The following is a 22002-nucleotide window of genomic DNA, read 5'->3' as shown; positions in this document are numbered from 1 at the left end:
ATATATATATATATATATAAATATATATATATATATATATAAATATATATATATATATATATATATATATATTTATATATATATATATATATATATATATATATATATATATATATATATATATATATATATCTACATATACAGGATGGCGCCGCAAATGACAGTGATCTTGCAACACTGTTGTCCTATTCTGGAATCTTTTTCATAAACTGTAAACCTTTTTATTCTCCACGAGAATTTTCCTCATTCATACTGGTCGGTGTTTACGTTCCACCGGAGGCGCAGGAGGCGCAGCGCTTGCTCGCCGACCAAATACACTGACTGTAGAGACTATGTAGACTGTAGAGACTGTAGAGCGAAATTACCCGGACGCTTTCGTTGTTGTCCTCGGCGACTTTAACAAAGGGAATCTCTGCCATGATCTCCCCAAATACCGTCAACAGATTAAATGCCCGACCAGACAGGACAACACTCTAGATCACTGCTACACTACAGTCAACGGTGCCCCCCCCCCCCTCAGCACTGGGCCACTCGGACCACGTCACAGTCCACCTGATTCCCGCATACAGGCACAAACTAAAACTCTCTACACCTGTTGTGAGGATATGCAAGATATGGTCCAGTGAAGCAGTGGAGAGGCTTCAAGAGTTTCTTGACTGTACAGATTGGACTATTTTCTGGCCTCCTAACAACAGTCTGGATGAGTACGCTGATTCTGTGACGTCATACACCTGCTTCAGTAAGGAACTGTGTGTACCAACACGAACCAGGGTGAGTTACAACAATGACAAGCCCTGGTTCACTGCTAAACTCAGAAGGCTTGGTCAAGGAGAAAGCGTTTAGGAGTGGGGCCAAATACAGGTTTAAAGAGGCCAAATACAGGTTTAGCAAGGAGGTGAAAGATGCTAAACGGCTGTACTCTGAGAAGCTACAACAGCAGCTCTCAGATAACAACTCGGCCTCTGTCTGGAAGGGTCTCAGACAGATCACCAACTACAAACCAAAAGCCCCCCACTCTACAAACGACTTACAAATGGCCAATGACCTGAACGAGTTCTACTGCCACTTTGAAAAACAATGGGACAGGACTGTCACCATCCCCCGGGATCCAACCCAACTCACCCAGACCCCCAGCCCCTTCCCTCCCACCCCAGCAGAGGCCTCCCCACAAGTGCCCGCTCCAGATCATCATCACCCAGGACCTCAAGTGGGAGCTGAACACCAGCTGAGCTGAACATTTGTAATAAGCAGGCCTGCTCAAGTAGAAATAAAGGTAGTGATCAAAATAGCTACTTCAAGTAGAGTACAAAAGTACTTAAAATGACTTGAGTGGTGAGTAATTTCATAAAGTCTTTTATTTGATGTGAATCTGATGGATCTGATTATTACAACCACAGATGGTCTTCTATGGGTAAAGAGGTGAACACACGTCTGTATTTATTTGTGATGAAATGACAGATGATCATCTCCTGATTGGATCCAATGCCACAAATACATCAGGACAATATTCCCACTCTGTATATTACATCATTATTAAACTCTATTAATTTAAAATGATATTGTTTGCTTGTTGTCTCCTATAGTTTTATTATGATCCGGAAAATAAATGAGCAAATTGTGTGTAATAATAGATGGTGTCTGTTAAAATGTCAAAATGTTACCGTGTCCTTAAACTTTGATGAATCCAGTACAGATGAGCCCACATCTGGTCTGTCCAATCACATGAAGACAGTAAGATTAGAGATGTGTCCACATCGGTCTGTTATCTTTCTGAAGATGTCTCATATCAGACGACTCACCTGACTTCATGTCTTCACTGTAACCTGAAGACCCTCTGTGGCCTAAACATTACATCAGTAGTTTGTCTGTGTTTCGTGTGAATAATTTGGTCTCTGCTTCCGTCTTCATCACTGCACCACTGAGTGTGACTAGTTCAATGCACATTTGGCTACATTACAGCAGAAATCAGGAGTAATAGTCTTTTTGAAGCATGTACGGTGTGTATACATTAAACGCACACGCTTTAACACAACACACACACGTACTGCTCTCTGTCAGCTCGGTGCTCTGATGACTTCACAGCTGTAGCCTGCTGCACTGAGCACTGGTAGCTCATCTGTTAATATCAGGGGTCAGTGCGATTTGAAAACCATCCTCCTGCTGCAGCTTCTGCCATTATGCTGCTTTGAACAGTCATGTGGAGGAGTGCCTGTGGTAGAATAACCAGCAGACCTGGACCAGCTGACCAGCTCTTAACGTATTGTGCATGAATTTATAAAATAATAGATTGATAAAAGTAGAGCTGCCACACAGACCCTTAAAGGACTGGCCAGACATTTCAACCCCTGATTATACAGTTATATAGCACCAATCTTGTATTTTAATATTTAGGAAACAGTTACTGAGGTCCAGACCTTGGTGACCTCACAGCAGGCTACAGCCATGCTGTTAGTGGAAAGCTGGTAATGCAAGTCGGTGTCATGGCCAGAAAGGAAAGAAGCTCCACATAATTACCCCAATATGCGGACTCCTTGCTTCCATCATGTCTCCTAAATGAGAGCTCTTGTTTACCCAGAAATATGATACAATCACTCAGTCTTTTCAGTATTTACCTATTTTTGCTGACTTATATTTTGTTCAATTGTTATTTCACTCAGGCGTCTTCAAACATTTTCAATAGCACTGTTGCTTGCAAGTGTCCTGTGCTCTGGTGTCTCATTGCAGCCTTGGTAAGGCAATTCAGGTTTTGTAAAAACCCAGCATGGCATAAAAAAAACATAGCGGTTGGTCACAAATAGACAATCCCAGTGATACAAATTGCTATGTCGCTGTAAGCCTGGTATACCTTTCATTTGTTGGAATGAAAAGTACATGTACAAGGAAAGGAAAGAAAATCTTTTCCCTGACTGGGACAGGGCTGCTAGTGGCAGGTTGGTTGACCTTTCCACTCAATTTCCAGCTTTTCTTGAAAGGTCCTGCACCCACAACATCACTGGTACCATCAGCAGTGACGTCAGTGAAGTGAGATATCTGCACAGAGCCCAAAGATACTAAACAACACCCAATAAATGTACCTTGTTACCTTGTAAGCAACAAACTTTTTCCAATAAATGAGATGTACACAATGGAAAAAGACAAATTGTATGTAAACTGGTGTATGATGCAGAGGTTTTCTGCTTTGAAGTATTTGACTTCCAGAAGGAGATACAAGCAACTTTCCTAAAGAGGAACATTGAAAGTTGAATGAATATGATGCGGTACAACTATAAACAAAGTCATTTAAAGAGTTGGATGACGTGAATGACATGAATACGCAAAATTTGCATCATTTGCATATTCATTCAAGTTGGAAATATTCAACTTAAGGCTTCCTTCAGACTGACTTTAGTTCTACATTGAAGAAAAAAAATCACCCCACATCAGTCCAGGCCAGCTGGGGTGTTAATGCAGAGGATTGAAAAATATGCTGGATTGTCATCATATTTCAGCACTTACCTTGTCTGAAGCAAGATATACCCACACCAGAGAAGCCCTCTGTGTTGTTTTAGTATGAATACAGGGCTGTTGTCTGATAGCTATTGCAAATTTACACTTGACATGGATCAAAGGAAGAAGCAGATTTTTTGGCTGGTTTTGGTATAGTTTATTTATTAATGGTATATTTTTGCATAGGGAAACATAGTCATTTCCAGTAATGAATTCATTAGCATTTCCTGATAGCAATGGCTAAATATGTTTAGAATGACACATTATTAAGGATGTTAATATCCCCCACAGCAGATGAATAACATTAGGGCAGAGAGACAGATTCAGACAGATTCATTCAAACGGGAACAGCACTCCAACCTTAAACGGGCAACTGTCAGTCCATGTAACCATGAGAAGACAAGTACGCAACAGTGTTGACATAATTTCCTGTCCCTGTCTAAATGTAGTCTTAGAGGTACAGTTTACATCATGCAAGAGAAGGTTGATTATTGACATTTACACAGGAAAAAGTACTTAAAGTGCTTGTTAAAGCTATAAACTACATCCAGTCCAGAGCAGCAGCCCTTTCCACAGTGAACATCTCAGGCCAGAGTTAATGTCAGCACTGAGCTCTCCCAAGCTGGAACATAATAGATAAGAAGCATAACTTGCCTCTACCTCATCTATTATTATCTCATATTGGGATATCAAGTTGTGCACATATCTTACTGGCAGGTGTCAATTAAAGTTGTATATTAGGACAAGTTATTTAGTTAAGTTAGACAAGAAAGTTTCTTGTTCGACTATGAGTTATAGCCATCGTACTGATGTTCTTTTAATGTGTTCTTTTGGAAGTGACCATAATGCACTCTGTGGTGCACCCCCACCATGTCGACTGTTTTGAGGTATTGGAGGACCTCATCATTTATCATATGTATAATTGATTATCGAAGATTTTGTGTTATAGTATAGCTAAATTATCTATATAATGTCCCAGTGTGCACTTGGTGCAAACATGACTGCGGTCTGTGAGAATTGTAGTCATGCAATAACTGATGAAAGCTGATCATGCCTATGCTCTCTCTGATGTAAGGGATATATCTGGAAGCTAGCAAAGCAGTCATATACTGTAACAACTGGAAAATTATAGGAAGAAAACTTGAAATATGAGACTGCAATAACATATTCTGTGAAAAATAACTATTTTGTTCATTACAAACCGTCTTCGGCACATGGAGTAACAGTGTGCAGAAGCGATGTTACTGCAGATACAGAAAGGAATCAACATTGCATCACTGTCACAGGAAAACTTGTAGCTCTACAAAATCTGATTTTCAGTAATTATGAAAGGTGTTCCAACTGCTGTGAGTCTGAATTACAGAAAAGGTTTTGGAGGGCAATTAAAAAAACAAACTTGCAATTCATGTAAGAAAACACAAAAACAAACACATACTAGAATTACAAAGGTTTCAGGCAACCGCAGCAGTAGGGTGTTGAATGATAATAAGTTTATAGAAAAGAGCCCTCTAGGAAAACATCCCCCAAAACTTAACTGTTAGATATTCAACAGTCTCTTTGCTCCTCTCACAGCCGTCAGGTAAAGATTGATCAACTTTAGCTGCTATGCTATAAAACGGGAATGACCACCTGCAGTGCCACTATTCAGTTAAATTGAAAACTGCTTACAAAACTAACCATAACCAGCCAATTACAATCAAAAGCTTCAGAAAGCAGTTATTATTCTGCCATGATGCATCTCAACTGGAGTCATCCAAAAATATGGTTATTCTCTGCTAACAGTGCTGACAGTGGTCAAAACAACACTTGGTTTGTACCACAAAGTATAGAAAAATCTAGCGGCAACTTCACACCTAATAAATGTATCCCAATAATTAATGACATGTCTTAGTCAATATGTGGTCAACAAATTTCAAAATATCTTTGACAATGTACCTATCCAGAAACTGACAACATTCATACAGTGGCTATTTTTCCACAAAAGTAAGCAGGATTTTCGATTTTTTCAACTTGCCATCAGGGCAAAACTACAGTTATGTCAGTCCAGCAGCTACAGCCAAGTCGCGGATGATGTGGATTCATGGGTTACTTCATTAACATTGGGGATACTGTCAACTGCATGGGACACACTGGCTCCCAATTCAGGCAGCATAACAGTGTGGTAGTCACACTAAACCAGCCAGGTACACAACATTCTAAGTAGTTCCCAAATATTGAGGATAAGCTATTAAGTTCATTAAAATGCCAGGCATGTTAATGAACCAATAATTGTAGATACAAATTGTTCATGTAGTAGTCAAATGCTGAAACAATGCTGAATCAAAGCCTAAACTGTCCATAGCAATAACTTAACACTGCATCTTTATAATGTACATGTTAGTCAATTTTGATGTTTCCTAGTAATGTGATGTGTGGAATGAAATATTAAAGTAAATGTGAGCTGAATACAATGACACTGCTAATTCTTAACACTGGTCATTTTCCTTAAAGTAGCATTCCAAGTTTAGCACAAACTCAGAGTACCCTAGTCATCTTTCTGGTCTAATGGTTCCACTGCCAACATTTATAGTATATGTACATACCACAAAGACACTATGAACATTAAAAGATGTGTTTACTAACATTGGTAATAAGTATCCTGACCATGTGGACTGTATGCATCTTCAAAGAATAAAACTGACAAAAAGTGTGTGAAGATGTAGTCCTTGCCCAAAAGCTCTTCAACATAGTAAATTTATAATGGGGTCTATAATATCTAATAATATATAACTACAATTACTACTGTAAATAATGTAAATGTAATAATAATGCAATGATCAGTTATATGTTGTGTCCCATTTAGCCTTGATCATCGTAAACATTTGGGCCTGTCATAGTAGGAACATTACAGGGGTTTCTAATAACACTAACAATGGCTCAATTCTTCAGGTGTCCATCCAAGTAAGCCATGACAGTGTGAAAGTGAGCCAGCATGCACAATACAGGACCCTGAAGCTGAAGCAGCTATATGGAACTCAGACATCATTTATTTTATTAGTTACACCTCTGCTTTCCCAACTGTCACATAAATGTTAAAATGTCTTCCGTGAAAAAGACCCATAAATTCTGCAAGCTTAAGATAAAGCAGAATGAAATTAGCATTAAGACAGAATACACTGGAACAAGATAAGATGAAGATACTTTCTTGGTGTATATGTGTCTAAATATATCAATAACTATATGTTTTTTACTTAAATATTTGTATACATTACAGGCTCTGTGTGTGTGTTGCATGACATTTCATTCTGCATCAATGTGTTATAGAATGGCAAGGAATGAACCTTGATACCTTGATTCTCCTGTTAATGCCTTAACACATTCAGGAAATACTTGATAACTATGTATCACTTAGTATTAAGTTGCTGATTTGTTCTGAACTCTGTCTTTGGTAACTACTCACAATTTTAGTGCCTTTATATACAGTGATATCACCACATTATTTATTAGCATTTGAAATCTGACAGCCTTTTTCAAGTGCAGCCTTGAAAGGAGGTGAGAATAGGACAAAGCTATAGTCCCTGAAAATAATCCAACCACATACCTGCAATCAATAACACATTCATTTCCCTCAAATGCAGATAGTATGTCAGTGTTCCTTTAGGTTTTCTTTAACTCTTTGGGTAGTTTTATGGCTTATCATCTCAGGACCTGGCCAGCCCATTTCCACAGCTAGTGATGTTCTCAAAACCAATCAATAGGCCGACGTGTCACACAATCACGTAGTGTTTAAATTTAACTGCAAGGTACAGTATACAAAATAAATCAGTTAAACTAGCTGTAACATGAAAGGCACTGCTTCTTAAAATCATTTTAGTGTTTTTTGTTTTTTTTTCCAGTTTCCATGCTGTTGACCTGCTGGTTTATTTTAATAGAGCAGAGAAAAACACTTGCAATTCAGCTTTCTTTTTCACGAGAAGAGTGTTGCATGGAAAGGCCTGTTAACAACGTGCCTGTTCAATTGCTTGGCCTCTGGTATTAGGCATTGCAGTTTTCTTGAGAACTGCTCATCCAAACTACTTCATACTTCAAACTGATTGCAGAGGGTTATCAACACATTTAAAACTGAAATAAGATGACATCTTGTTAGGTATAACCAGCACCTATACCTCGGCCTTGCTCCTAACCCGTGTCCACTCTCAGCTGTTTCAGAAGTCGTGTTAAGTTGCTGCTGGTGAAAACCCAATGTTTTCCAGTTTTGCTGCTTTATAATAAAAGATTTAAATAACTAAATACTGGGGACCTTAACTGTGAAGGATTTAAGAATATGTGTTTATCTCTAAATCAGCAGAGCTTTGTTTGGGCCGATTCTTCACCACTGCAGAGAGGAAGGGTTTTTACAGTGACTCGTTTAAGCACTACTCAACATAACAGTGTCATTAGTTAAAGGCCATCAAGTGGCTAGCTATAATGGACATGATAAACCTACTGTGGTAACCTGCTGTGCTGGGCTGACATACTGAGTCAAACTGAGTCAGGATGAACCAACACGTGTAAGGAAAAGCCCCATTACTTTGTACAGCCTGGACTAAACTGCTGTGAAGAATGCAGGAAAGATGCCATAATGTTGCACAACAGTTTCCATAACTATTATACTGTAAACTGAGCCTATCTACAAATGTCTGCTGCTGTTTGTGTGTGTGTATTGTATGTTTTTCTGAGTGACTTGAGCTCTCTGTCCCCCAACCACTACTGCAGAGTGAGTTTTGTAAATATGAAGTAGATTGGATGAACAGTTCTCAAGAGATGCAAACCACAGAAAGATGCAACAGCATTTATCATCAGTGTATGAATGTATGTATGAATAGGTGAATGTGACCTGTGTTGTGAAACGCTTTGAGTGGTTTTTAGACCTGAAAAGCACCAAATAATTGCAATTCCATTTAGCAGTCTATCCATGTGTACAAGTAAATGTTTGTGACAAACACATGATTCTCATTAACACTCAAGGTGGGGAATTCCAGATTATCTTGAACACAATGACGTCGATTATTATTGATTCCTCAATTGGACTTGCCTTCCTTCTCACAAGGGTTAGAAGAAATTTCAACTCTAATTGGCAACAGTGATACCATAGTTAGACTTACATGGTGTTATACTTTGTTTGAGTCGGTTTGATATACAGGACTGGGCACACTGTTGTTGCATTTTGGCTTGGTGGTGGTATTTAGCAAAGGCCTTGTTTCAGTACATTAGGGACTTTAAGCAGCAACGGTTGAAGGGACGGTGTTCGAGAAAGAAAGTTCCAGACTGTGCATGCGTGATTCTATCTCGACACTTCCTGACATTATAGTCCATCAGTCTACTATGGGAGAATGCCTGTTTTGCCATACCCAGGAGTACGTCAGAAAGTGTTAGAAGGTAGTTGTAGAAGAAGTTGTATATTTTGTAATAGACAATCAAGAGCTAATCACAGACGCATCACAAGTGAACCATAATTAGCCCTATCGAGGTGCTGCTTCATCTTTTTGACACATCACAAAAATACCGTCAATCCTCTCTGTCAAAGTGGCAGCAATATTAGTAGCACAATCCAGCTTCATACCTGTGATGCTGGTTACACAGTCTTTGATGTTATTCAGTTACATTATTAGAGCGAAGGGTGCAAACATGAAATTGTACATTCAACTTAGACTAGTATCCGTGACTAGTATCTGTATTACTCTTTTGTGTGATTGGTGGAGCATCATGTTGCTGCCAGTGTTGCTGATCTCCTCTCTGTCTGTCATTGGGTCCATTTTGGATCGCATCTAAAATTTGGAACAGTGATTTCATCTACTTCCATGTTCAACTGCGAGACAATTCCAGAAACAGTTAATTGTATGTCCATTTCTGTCTTAACAAATATTCTGTTCTTGAAAACAGAAAAAAAAGTAACATCACTCCCCAATTTCAATTTGTTCTCACCAAAATTGTGACACGATGTTAGGATTGGATATTGATTTGCTTTTAGACAGGCATACAATTTAATACGCTCACAAATTATTTCAGATTTGGACTATTTGACGGAAACTTGAATATTGGACATATTGAGCAATTGCAACAAAATGTTCATTTACCGACATATAAACCACAGCAATTCTGCTCATTTCAACTGCATTTTTCATATGGGTGATACTACAGCCAATAGAAAAAAATACTGTTCATAATTCATTGTTTAATTTTTCATGATTAATCCTATACAAAGCCCCTATGTGTCAGGACAAGATTCAGATATTAGTGTTGCTGCCACTGTCAGTCATCATCAGTCAGCTAACATCAATGTCTATCTTGTTCTTGGTCCAGATCCAATTGTAGATTTTTCTCTGAACACTGACTGTTATTAAAATAACACATTTAGAGGAATGTGCAACCTGAGCAAGTGTATGCATTCTTTGAGTGAATTCTGGTTCACTCTCACTTAACTTGACTTCCAGGATTGTCTCTCTCCCACTAACATTTTCACCCATCACCATTCATCATCCCTCACATGGCTAAACCAGCCCACCCAATTTTTTTCTCATTTCATGAGTCCCTTGCTCTGTATCGTGGCCACCACAGCTAAAGTAAAATGCACAAGCCTGACTAGTCACAAGTCCATGTTCATATTTTTGTACACACTGCTGTTTAAAACTTTACTTTTACAAGCAACATAATAACAACTGAAGAAATAACTGAAAATATAACCTAAAAGCCAAGTTAAATAGTCAAGTGAATGCATCCATATAAAACACAAACTAATTCATGGCTTTTTGTAGTCTCTTGTCATATGATCAGTCACATGGTCAAAACATAATACAGGCAAATGGATGGTGTTATAATGGCCAATTGTAGAGTTCATTAGCCCCGAAGCCCAAATCTGAACATGTTTCCATCAGGTGGGAGTGAGTGGCTCTGCCACATTAGATGCCTGACAAAATATTCACAATGTAGTATATGACTTTTCCCTGCAATAAATACTATCAAGTGTGTCTGCATGTATTTAATATTTGATAATATAACATAATGTAGACTTAGTAGTGTCTCTGATATTTGTTTGTTTTGTGAACATTTAGTCAGGACTTGCCACCAGGCTACTTTTAGAACCAATGGTTTTGCTTTTACAGAGTGGCATTTTCAGATCCAAGGTGGGCATACTGTAACTAAACACTAAAATAGTGTATAGTTTATTTACAACACATTAGTGTCCACATTTTTGGAAAACACACACCTAACTGAAAAACAAAACAAAACAGTGAATGACGTGTTTGACACAGTAACACTTGCAATGTCAATTAACCAGTCCACACACGCTTTTACCACTTCCCTTTAAACACCAGAGCCACTAAACCATCTCTATGAGTGCTATCAACACTGCTTATGGCAAATGACGTCATTATAAAAAGTCACTTAAATTAATAGTCAAACATTTTGGGAACCACAGTTCTTTTTTTTTTCTTTCTTTTTTTTTATAGATTTCCCCGGACTTCTTTCAATCTAAGTTTGCTCAGCTGTCATGGAGATGATTCAGTTGTTAAACGATCAAATGAAGTATAGAACTTAACTTATGGTTATACGATAGTGGGTGTTTGTATCTGGAGGGCAGATTATAACCCCTAAACCAGGATATAAACAATTCAATCAGCTAATGAAAATTAAATTTGCTGTGCCTATAGATGAATCATGGTAGAGAATAAGCATCTGTCCAAATTAGCTTAAGCTAATGAAAGCTTTCATTTGGCTTACACTTAGCTAGTATCTCAACTGGCAGGTAATGCACTGCCACTGCTTAACCTAAAATTGTACCAGCTACACTGGTTAATGCCAAGCAATTACACATGCAGCTTTTTTAAAGCTTCCAGAAGTACCATGAAAAGTGTGATCACTGTCCATTAATGTACTGATCTTTAACTAAAGGCAAGGCACATAATGTGTTGAAATATCGTGCAAAATAGAAGTTTAACAACAGGGCTATTATTAAATTTAAAGAAATTGCCAGCCCTTCCATCCGCTGCCCTCTGATATAGCATAGAATACAGAGGAAGAAGGGGTTGGGGGGTAGGGATAAGGATAGAGAGGAAGAGGTATCATCAGTTCGAGCCATGCATTCATTAGGTCCGCACAGCGACCACGGCAGCAGCATGCAGTATACATCAGCTTTAGGCCAACTTTAACCAAACCTGAAACCTTGCCTGAAAACCCAGTCCATATCAGCACACTCAGTACAAAATCTGAACCCCTAGCAGACACTGACTGCTGTCAACTTTAATCCCAAAGCCTGGGAAAGGAAAGGGGAATAACATGGACATAAACTTAGTTTTAGATGCAGCCTGACTGCATACAAAGCCAATAGAAAAACGCATGTGGCCAGAGAAGACACTTGTTCAAGATGGTGCAAAATCACTTCTACTAATTCCAACACTATGATGCAAAAATTTATAGATACAAATAGACAAGAAAAAGGAGAATAAAGTGGAGGCAAATATCAGCCCCCACTTTTTCTGGGGAATTCCAAGTCTGAGTACACGTAGGCACACTGACTGTGGGACAACGCCTGCAGTCTGCAGAAACAATCTAATCCACCTTAACACAGATACACCAATACACATCTCCAGGCAACACATTTCAACAGACTGCTTTGTAATTCTAAAGAAGCTTCTGGATTGTATTATTCTTCTACATTCAGCTCTTTGACAACAACTATTGTTGCTGTTCCATGAACTGACACCTCACTCTTTATGACTTCTATGAATGTGTGAGATGTCAGCATTACCAGAGAAAGGGATAAATCTTCCGGTTCTATTAAAAGCTAACCTTGTCAAGTTTTTGAAAGGATTCTAATTAAACTTTAAAATGCAGCATGTAAGATTTTAAGCTATTAAATGCCTTTCATAAGGTTATTGACTAAATGAAGCTGTGAAAAGCCAGCCACAAGAGAATATTATCTTATCCTCACAAAAGCACTGTCATAATGCATATTTTATGTCAAGGTTAGACACGAAAAAGCAAGCTTGTGGCTTTTTTTTTTTTTTTTTTTAAATGCTTGACTTGTTGCTTGTTTCAAGTGGTAAACCATCAAAGTTTGACCTGAAACCAACCTTGGCATTGCCTAAAACCTGTCCTTCTATTCATCCGTCTCCAGCCCACCCCTACCTAAACCAACTGCTACAGTTCCTCCAAAGATTGTTGAGGTTGAGTTGGAGTTGAGCTAGACAGTCCAGAACTTGTCTGGGACACCCTCTAGACAAGACTTTTGTGCTCAGGTCAAGTCAGTATGCAAACAACCTGATGTCATAACAATCAACAACTTTAAGAAAACACAGACCAGCATAACTTAAGCATAGTGCAATGCCTGCTGTATTCCTTTCTGTTCTACCTACATAAAAGGACAAACCTCACCTTTGAGACACAAACAAAACCTACACATCTTCTCAAAACGGAGCAAAGATGAGTGTGGACATACAGGAACAATATTCCCATTCTGACACACACACTCACACGCATGCAGTTACATACTGAACACATGCACACACGCGCGCACACACACGCACACACACGCACGCACGCACACACACACACACACACACACACACACACACACACACACACACACACACACACACACACACACACAATGCTACAGTTTTAGACACATTTAGTGTTATACAGCCAGTGCTTCCACATGATCTTGTCTTTGCCTTTTCTCAGTTCTTCTGAGTCGTTTCTTTTTGGCAGGTGCAGGTCTCCTCCAAACAATGTGCCTTTGGCCACTTTGATAAGTACTGTCATGACAAATTGATCATTCATGTAAAAAGATGTCACCGGCTAAAAACAGCCCTTTCTGATACCAGTAGCACTGGGCCTAACTCTATACTGGTGTCCAACTGTAGCATTGTGTGTTGTGTTGGAGGGGCCCTGAAAATAGCTCTTAAATTTCACTATTACTCATTATTTCAGATTTTTATCAAATAGTCTTAAAAACATGAGCTTAGAAAGCAAGTTAATGGTTTTAGGCTGGTGATTGTCAAAAAAGACAAAGCCTCTGTCTTTTGGTGAGAAGGGAGGGGAAGGGAGGGAAACACTGGGCTAATTAAAATATCTTGACATATCAATAACATTAAAAAGTGCAAAGAAACATTAAATATTAACAACAGGATCTCTCTTTCTAGTTGGTTCAGAAAATACGGGAGGCTTATTTGCATATATTTTAAGCAGCACCTGCAGCGGAGAGGGGCATTCTGGGTGTTGAGGGGGATGAGGTCTATGTCTGTTCCAGAGAGGAGGTCTTATACCAGATTTTTTTTAAGACCCAGGGTACGGAGGTAAGACTGATATCCATCCCTGGGAAACAGGCCTCGTCCTGGGGACACAGTTAGGTTACAGGCTTCTTCGGCTCTGGTGTGCTGAGGCCTGGTTGTGGTCTGCAGTTTATCTGGACCAACCACACTCCATTATTTTGACTTGCCATTTGTAAGAACTGTTGAGTGTCATACAGTATAGTTCATTTTATGGCTGCAGAATGGCTGAGTGAAAGCAGCATCCATCTTCATCCAGGCTGTCACTTCTGGGTGTATACATATATATCAATACATTACTTTGTATATTTTTATATATGTATAACCACATGTCATGCTTCTACAAAGCTGAATATATTTTTCCTCTGGCAATATCTTGGCAGCATCGTTCCCTTTCCTCCAGGACAGTACTGCTGTGACAATCACCTTTCCTCCAGAGTTGACTCAGTTGCCCAGATACCAAGACTGGAAAAGAGACAAACACACAATTAAAATTTGCTTTGAAATGAGTTGGATATTGTATAATCTTAGCATGTATTTCTCTCACACACAAGTACAAGACTTACATAGTACAGCCCGTTATTGGTAGTTTGATTTCCCAAAATTTACTGTGTAATTTCTTGGTAAGTACCCAGTACTTACAAAATACTGACGGTATAATTTGTTTCTCCTTTTCACTGAAATACCCTATAGATACCCAGTGCTTACAGTTCACTCTCCTCTCCTCTCCTCTCCTCTCCTCTCCTCTCCTCTCCTCTCCTCTCCTCTCCTCTCCTCTCCTCTCCTCTCCTCTATTTAATTAATTTATATAATATAATTTAATTTCTTCTTTCCTCTAACATTCACCTTTTTTACTCCCTTGTTCAGCTAATTTCCAATTTCAGGGGAACAGTACCTTGCTATAATGTATTTCTCAGTTATTACTGTACGTAGCAGATGAAGTGCAATTTAAACGAGAGCTTTTGCCCCGTCTTCATGGTAGTTGAGACAATACTTTTTAAAGATGTGCCTTTGGCAGGCAAGCTACACCCACACTCATATAAATGTGTTATGCATTTGTACTTCATGATATGATTAGAAATAAGAACAAGTCAGGATTTTTTCTCTTTGTTGAACATTATGTACATCTACATAGTGTGAGTCAATAAAATGGGTCCTTTGTTTGTCCTGCAGCTCATAAGGCTGGAGTAGAAAACAAACTAACCTTTCTGAAGTGAACAGCCATGGAAAGTTAAACTTGAATGTCAAACGAGGTGCCGAGAACATGGAATTTTTCTCTTATTTATTTTAATCAAACAAGAAGAACAAGGTACGCAAACAGTTGTAAAACAAATCACAACAGTTCTCCCCTTGTTATGCTGTAATTACATAGTAATATTAGGGCTGTCCACTTTAACTATAATTACTCGGTAATGATAAGATATGTGCTGCTTCTTTTGTTTTTCTGTAGGTTTTTTGTTGTTCCTCCCTCCTTCCTCTTCGTCTTAATTTTCTTTGTTTTGTCCTCCTCTGATTATGATTTCTGCCGCCCCTTTCTTTCCTGCTTTTGGCCATCAAAGAAAAAAATAAATAATCAAAAATAATCGTAAATAATTGTATATGGTTATTGTTATTTTAAATTGACTCCACCAAAACATATAAACCATCAGTCAGCAACAAGAACATTTAACAAAAGTATAATATTCAGCTCAGTTATAACTGTCAGGGTTAATAGACAAATGATTTTTGTTCTTTACCATTATTGGCTTAAAATATGGCATTTTACATAGAATAAATGAGCCAAGCAGCTCGCAGTCTATTTCTCTTCTCATAGCTTAACAAATTACAAGTGTTATACTTTTTCCTACTGACCGTTGGTTTAGGGCAATACATCTCCAAAAGAGGACTCCATAGTTGAATTTCAGCCTAAAAATGCTGAAACTGAGAAGCTAAAGCTATGGTAGTGAGAGCAATAACACACTAGATAGCTGACTGCTGAGTAAGATGCCCTCTTGGCCAACAGTTAGCTAGTAAAGACTGCTGATTGGTTACTCTGCTCTCTATGACAAATCACCTGAGTCCATCAGGGGGACTGTATTAACCCTTTATTTGCCACAAACAATATTTAATGTGCTAATATAACAGTTACTTCACCAGTGAGAACATTTCATGGTAAATGGACTGTATTTATGTCTTACTTGTTGTCTTAAGGGCACATAAAATAAAGGCAGCTTTCTCCATGATCAACATTATTAATACAAAATATCATCCCAGCTAAACATGAGTGTGTGAGACGGGCCCTGAATAGAGGGAGAGGGATATAAGAGGGAAAGAAAGACTATGCAGCTGTTAAGATGTCTTGAGATTATTTATTTTAAAGTTGGTTGAGACTATTAAGATGTGAAATGGAGTTTAAAATGAAGGGAATAAAAGAAAATCAAAATACTCTAAAGTACTTATTTTGTGTCAAATAGATTTTTTTTCCAAAATGATTTTTTATTTCAAGAGGCAAAGTTTTCAAAAGCTTTCTGTTCTGTATCTTATTTAGAGTTTATGGCACTGAATTGTAATGCGAGTTAGACAGTTATGATGGTCTGGACCTTTGCTTTTAAGATATTTTCTCTAACTGGACTTCTGACTATTAACTGAATAACCCTGATCTTGAGTGCAGCCATTAGTCATGGGTTTGCCCGTATACATGTTGTAGAAGTTAAAAGAATTTTTGATGTTTAAAAAATCTGTAACAAAGACATTAGAGGACTTGTCAACGTGGATCACCACAAAGAACAATTCTATTATAATATTTAAGCTGCAAGCAACAGTTTTTTTGCTGGCTGGATCTCTGTTTTTGTCTCTTAATCTTTGCTCTGTGTTGAATCTGAATTTGATTCTATAAAGTGGCTCCAAAAAGTGCTTAATCTTTTAAATTTGAATTCTGTTATTCTCTCTGTCTCTCCCTCTGTCTCTCTCTTTCTGAAAGTACAGTACATGGAAACATTATCTAATTAATACTTTGCCACACCAAAAAATGTAGTGATAATATTTTTCATCATCATAATCATTAAAGCACATGAAATGCTTGTAAAGCATCGATGAAGCAGAGCCAGATGGCGTAGAGAGGTGTTGGAGACAGGTCAAGCTGCAGATAAGCATGGTTTAATGGGCCCAATGCTACATGTACTGCCTTTCCTTTTTAACATCCTTCTAACAACATCATTAATCTGGCCATCCAAACAAAGAACAAGACATGGAAGGCGCCAGTGTGACAACAAAGACTGAGCGCTCTGGAGCGACAAGCTGACTCCAAACAACTGCCCTACATGTACTATATTTGTTTGGTTGGGGATTATTGTTCCTCACGGCATCATGTGTTCATACCGACAGCCATCAAACACAGACAACAAGATACCAGGAAGAGTTTCAAGTTTGTCTTTATAAATTTGGCTATGGATACTACATCATTTTCATGGCAATTCTGGATAATAGATTTGCAAGCATTAAGACTATAAAATCGATCAGACATAATTCTCAAAGTAAAACACAAAAATGGGCTTGAATATTTACATCTGGCGGGTGGTATTCAGCTAAACCCAGGTCCCATTGTGGAAACTGACACAGCTGATGGAGCTGGCTCCATTGGCTGCTCGATCTGGGGGAAATACTACCAGTGATCAGGCCAGCGTCGCTGGGCTTAGCTGTGGAGCCAGAGGTCGGTATGGCTCACGGCTGGGAGGCTGATGTTGGTGATGAATATCAGTGTGCAGGACTTCTCGGATGTGTGCATTGTATGATCATTTAGAAAAAACAATCTCCTACAATTCCGAAGTTTTAATCTTTGCCGACTTTAACATTGATTGGTCGGATAAAAGCAATAGAAAAACACTTGAAATGTAAATGACAAAATTTGACTTTAACCAAATTGTTAAAGGTGCTACCCAAATGACAAAATCTACCAGATCACAAATTGATTTAATTTTTTTCTAACAGGGAAGAACAAATAATCAAGTCCTATAATTTTCTGACTGGCTTGTCTGCCCACAACATGATTTTAACATCAAGGAAGCTGACTAAAAAGCACATTCCAAGCCTCAGTCCATCTAACACCTATGGATGAAAGTTTTTAAAATGTGAGCTTCCATTTCTGGAGAGTGAACAACAAAAAATACTTTAGGACAAAGTTATCAATAAGGATGATATACATACTTGTTTTAATCAATTCATGAATGTAGTTCAAGGGATTACTGACAAGTTTTTTTTAAAACAGCTTAAGAACTAGAATAGGAAATCATATTTACCTTAAATCAAGAGCTGTTGATCAGACATGTAACTATAGGGCAATACTATCTCACCAGCTCAACTGTTTATAATAAACTTTTTTTATATAGTAAGAGTATAGTAGAGTTTTCAAAGTGTTTCAACAATCAAGCAAAAGCAGGAAACTCGGCAAGACAATATTATGGAACAAACACTCAATAGTCAAGCCAACCACAAGGAAGCCTCATCTAAGGTGAGTTAAAACAAGAACACAGAACAGAACAAAACAATGAAGTATGTAGAAACAAATGACTATCTTCACCCATTACAGTTTACATAATAGAACAGCTTCATCACTGGATAAAGGTGAAGTAATAGTTTTGTCTGGATCTCAAAAAGGCATTTGATACCTTAAATCACGATATTAAACTTTCAAAATTAATTACTCTGATAAACTTATTTCTTCTGATCTGATTTCTACTCTATAGTGGTTTAAATTTGATCTTTTCAATTGTGAACAGTGTGTTATTATTAATAGTGAGAAATCCTCCTTTTTAAAGACGGCAACAGGAGTCCAACAGGACTCTGTTCTTGGTCCGCTCCATTTTAGTTTCTATATAAATGACTTACCACAATCATGTCTTGGAGCAGGTATTCAGATGTATGCAGATGACAGATGCAGATATAAATGTATCTGGTAAAACTACTCTGTGAGTTTCTACACAGCTGACTGATATTAGATTCCCATCTAAAATTTGAGAAGCATGTTTTAATGTGATGTGCTCCCAGGACTGTGTGTGACAAAGAAACTCTTGCAGCTGAATTCTGGACATACTGTGGTCTTTTTAAGGCAGGCCAAAAAGAAGGGAATTACAATAATCAAGACTGGATGTAATAAAAGTGTGTCTTAGAGTCTCAGAGTGGGAAAGTGAGAGCATAGTCTGGACATGATCTTAAGGTGGAAAAGGGCTGTTCTGTTAATGTGTTTAATGTGTGCATCAAAGCAGAGGGTGGCGTCTAGAATGACACCAAGATTTTTTACCTCAGCAACAGGGGATGTGATGAAACGGTCTCTTTGTCTCTCTTGTTTGCAAAAAGTAAACCATAAATATTGACCACCCCCCTGTATCTGCATTAAATGGTGCGGTTCTGCCTGAGGCAACAGTGCTTGCCAGAGCAATGCTTGCAAGCAGACAGGAGTTGGAGTTGTGCAGTGAGCCCCAAGAGGAGCACATACTCCCTAAAAGGAAATCTGGTTTCAAAAAATGAAAAGAAAAAATGATAGACAGGAGAGAGAAAAGAAAGGGCGACAGTATGTCACTCAGTTTCTCTCAAAGAAAGTGTAGTCTGTGGGTGGTTGAAACAAACCTGTTAGCTTGTGAAATAAGCTACATTTCACTCTTTTCTAACCTACATTTACTTAGTGCAGGTAAGGTTTAGCAAGCTAATTATTCTAAATCAGTTGTCCCTGCCCCTCCTACCAGACTCAACAACAGATTCGTCAGCAGCCCCGTCTCCCTATACCCCTCCCCAACCCAATGAACATCTCAAGAAGGTGAGCAACATTGTGTTGAATGACATGTCAGTTAGCATCATTGAAGGGGTCTGTGGGAATTTATCTCTCTTTATCTATCTCTCTCTATTTTTACTATTACGAAAAAATAAAACAAAATCTTTTTCAATCAAACACTGTAATTATTTTTCCAAATAATGATAATTATATGAAACATAAACAGCCTATAGTCTGTATTGGATGCTGGACAGTTTGACTCAGTCTGTATTAAAGTTACAGCCAATACTAAAATAATACCTTCAAGTCAGATGCTTTGATGCAGATTGAACTATGGCTATTTAATGACATATACAGATATATATGTTATTAATCCTGCATGGATCAATTAGTTTGAGTAGCTTGTTGAACACAAAACAAAACCAGCTGTTATTTGAGAAAAAAGTTCAAGTCTTTTGTTCTTATTCATACTAAGTTACCCTACCTTTAAATTTGATGTTACTGATACCTGTTGTTTTAATTTTTGTTTGATTGTTTGCTTTGGTTTGGTTTCATGTATACTAGTATGTGTTCACACAGTTATGACCATATTTTATACCTCATTTTCCATTCAATAACTTTACAATGGAAATTACAGTTAGACTGTAAAAGACCTTTAGCACATTTCTTATAGAGCGTATTAGTCTTGCATCAAATAATAAATTCCACTGTATGCAGACTGTTGCATGTATGTCTGCACAGTGTTATATTTGCACAGCCCACTGGCAGTAAACATCATGCTGTAAGTATTGCACTACAAGAGACAAGACAGTTGCAAAGGTAGAGTTATGTAAAGCTTTGAATGGGTCAATTAGGTCCTGGAGATGTGGTTACAGCAGTTGCGCAGGGTTCATGTGGCCTGTGGTGATGGGGCAGCACCCCTGCAGGGTAGTACCAGTGGCACCAAGTAACGATTCAAGATGGTTCAGCAGAAGACTATGACAGACTGTGTCAAAAACAGCAGTGAGATCGAGGAGGATAAGTACGTATGTTGAGGTAACCAGAGTCGGCAGCTAAAAGCAGGTCATTGATAACAGGGCAGTGTTTTGCCATGAAACCAGACTGAAATTCTTCCAAAGTTTGTAGGTGTTCTTTACCCCTGCGGTGTCAAAATTAAAATAATTAGCGCTGAACAGACAGGAATGTGAAATGAATTATGTGCAGTTTGAAAATGTTGACTGACTGGGAGTGGAGATGGTTCACTAAGCAACACATTGTTAAACAGTAGGTGGAGCTCATGAGGCAGGTGGTTACTTTGCGGATAAGACGTTTGTTAGTTATTGGTTATTGCTTGGTTATTTCAGGACTGACACTGGAATGGTAGGTTTAAAATCTCCTAAATTAAACATTTTTAGCAAATGCATGCTTTAACACTGAAAGATCAAAGTTTTGTGAGTACTTTCAAGCTTAAATTGTGTCTTAAGCTACACATATGTCACCACAGTAAGCTTGTGAAGTTCATAGAAAGTCAATCAGTCTGTGAGTCTCTACTCCCAGATGAAACCATTCATTTTAAAATTCATAAAAAATGAATATAAAATCAAGTATTACAGGTTTCAGCACCTGTCTCCCTAAACATGCTTAACATTTCAGCTTTGGAACCATGTTTCTACCTGCAATTCTAACAACTTTGAACTCCATTCAAGACTAGTAGTACTAGTGTCAAAAAGGGGGATGAAGAAGATGCACTAATAAAGATTTAGGAGAACAATAGTAAAGATTCAAATGTCTAGACACACCAATAAAGAGTGTCAGTAAAAAAAACAGCAATGGATGAGATCTGAAACTTAACTTTTTGAAGAAAGCATAACATAAACAGAAGAGCCACTTAAAATGTCAAGAGGGGATACATGACATCAAATTCAGTCATTCAAATTTAGCACAAAAGAGGGACAGAATTTGAGTGAGATGCAATGATTTCCTTGAAGTGACTTTTTTTGTTCAAAAATAGCCTTTTTAAACACCACAAGTTATTCACCTCTTGGACATATCAAAACTTTACCATATAGAATATAAATATAGGAGTAAGTGGGGATTGATTGGTTTTCTTAACAGATGCTGAAGGCTCATTATCCTCCAATAATCTGGGTTTTGTAGGGTCAACTGAATCCCCCCTAAATTTAGCTTGACAATGTCAAATGAACCGACTAACCTGGGCTTGGTAGAGTCCACCTGGGTCTCGAGGGGTGACTCCAACGAAGGAGGTGCGATTGGCAGGGGGGGTCCCAGGGGCCGAGTATGCTGAGGGTGTTTGCGTAAACAACATCAGTCTCATAATGTCTATTATAATTCCATGTTATTTGTAAAGTTACATAAGGAAATACTTTTAACAAAATCTGTCAACATCTGTCCATACAACAATGGAGCTCCAAAAGCGAATAGCATCAAATCTCCTGGCTCCTTGTAAAGTTCCTGGCTGTGTCATGAAGAACACATTAGCCTAAT

At 38.2% G+C, this 22002-nt stretch overlaps 1 protein-coding gene across 1 annotated transcript in view; it reads right to left on the bottom strand.

The window, feature by feature from the left end:
• Positions 1 to 13082: 13082 nt before the first annotated feature.
• LOC141004477 (nuclear factor 1 C-type-like) overlaps positions 13083 to 22002 on the bottom strand; it is a 112857-nt gene continuing 103937 nt past the window's right edge. Inside the window, exon 12 of the mRNA XM_073475982.1 lies at positions 13083 to 14240. Coding sequence (XP_073332083.1) covers positions 14116 to 14240 — 125 coding nt within the window. The 3' untranslated portion in view covers positions 13083 to 14115. The remainder of the gene's footprint in view (positions 14241 to 22002) is intronic.

Source organism: Pagrus major, chromosome 11, assembly GCF_040436345.1.
Source record: "Pagrus major chromosome 11, Pma_NU_1.0".
In the NCBI taxonomy this organism is placed as follows: Eukaryota; Metazoa; Chordata; class Actinopteri; order Spariformes; family Sparidae; genus Pagrus; species Pagrus major.
This window is presented reverse-complemented; position numbering and strand designations above follow the sequence as displayed.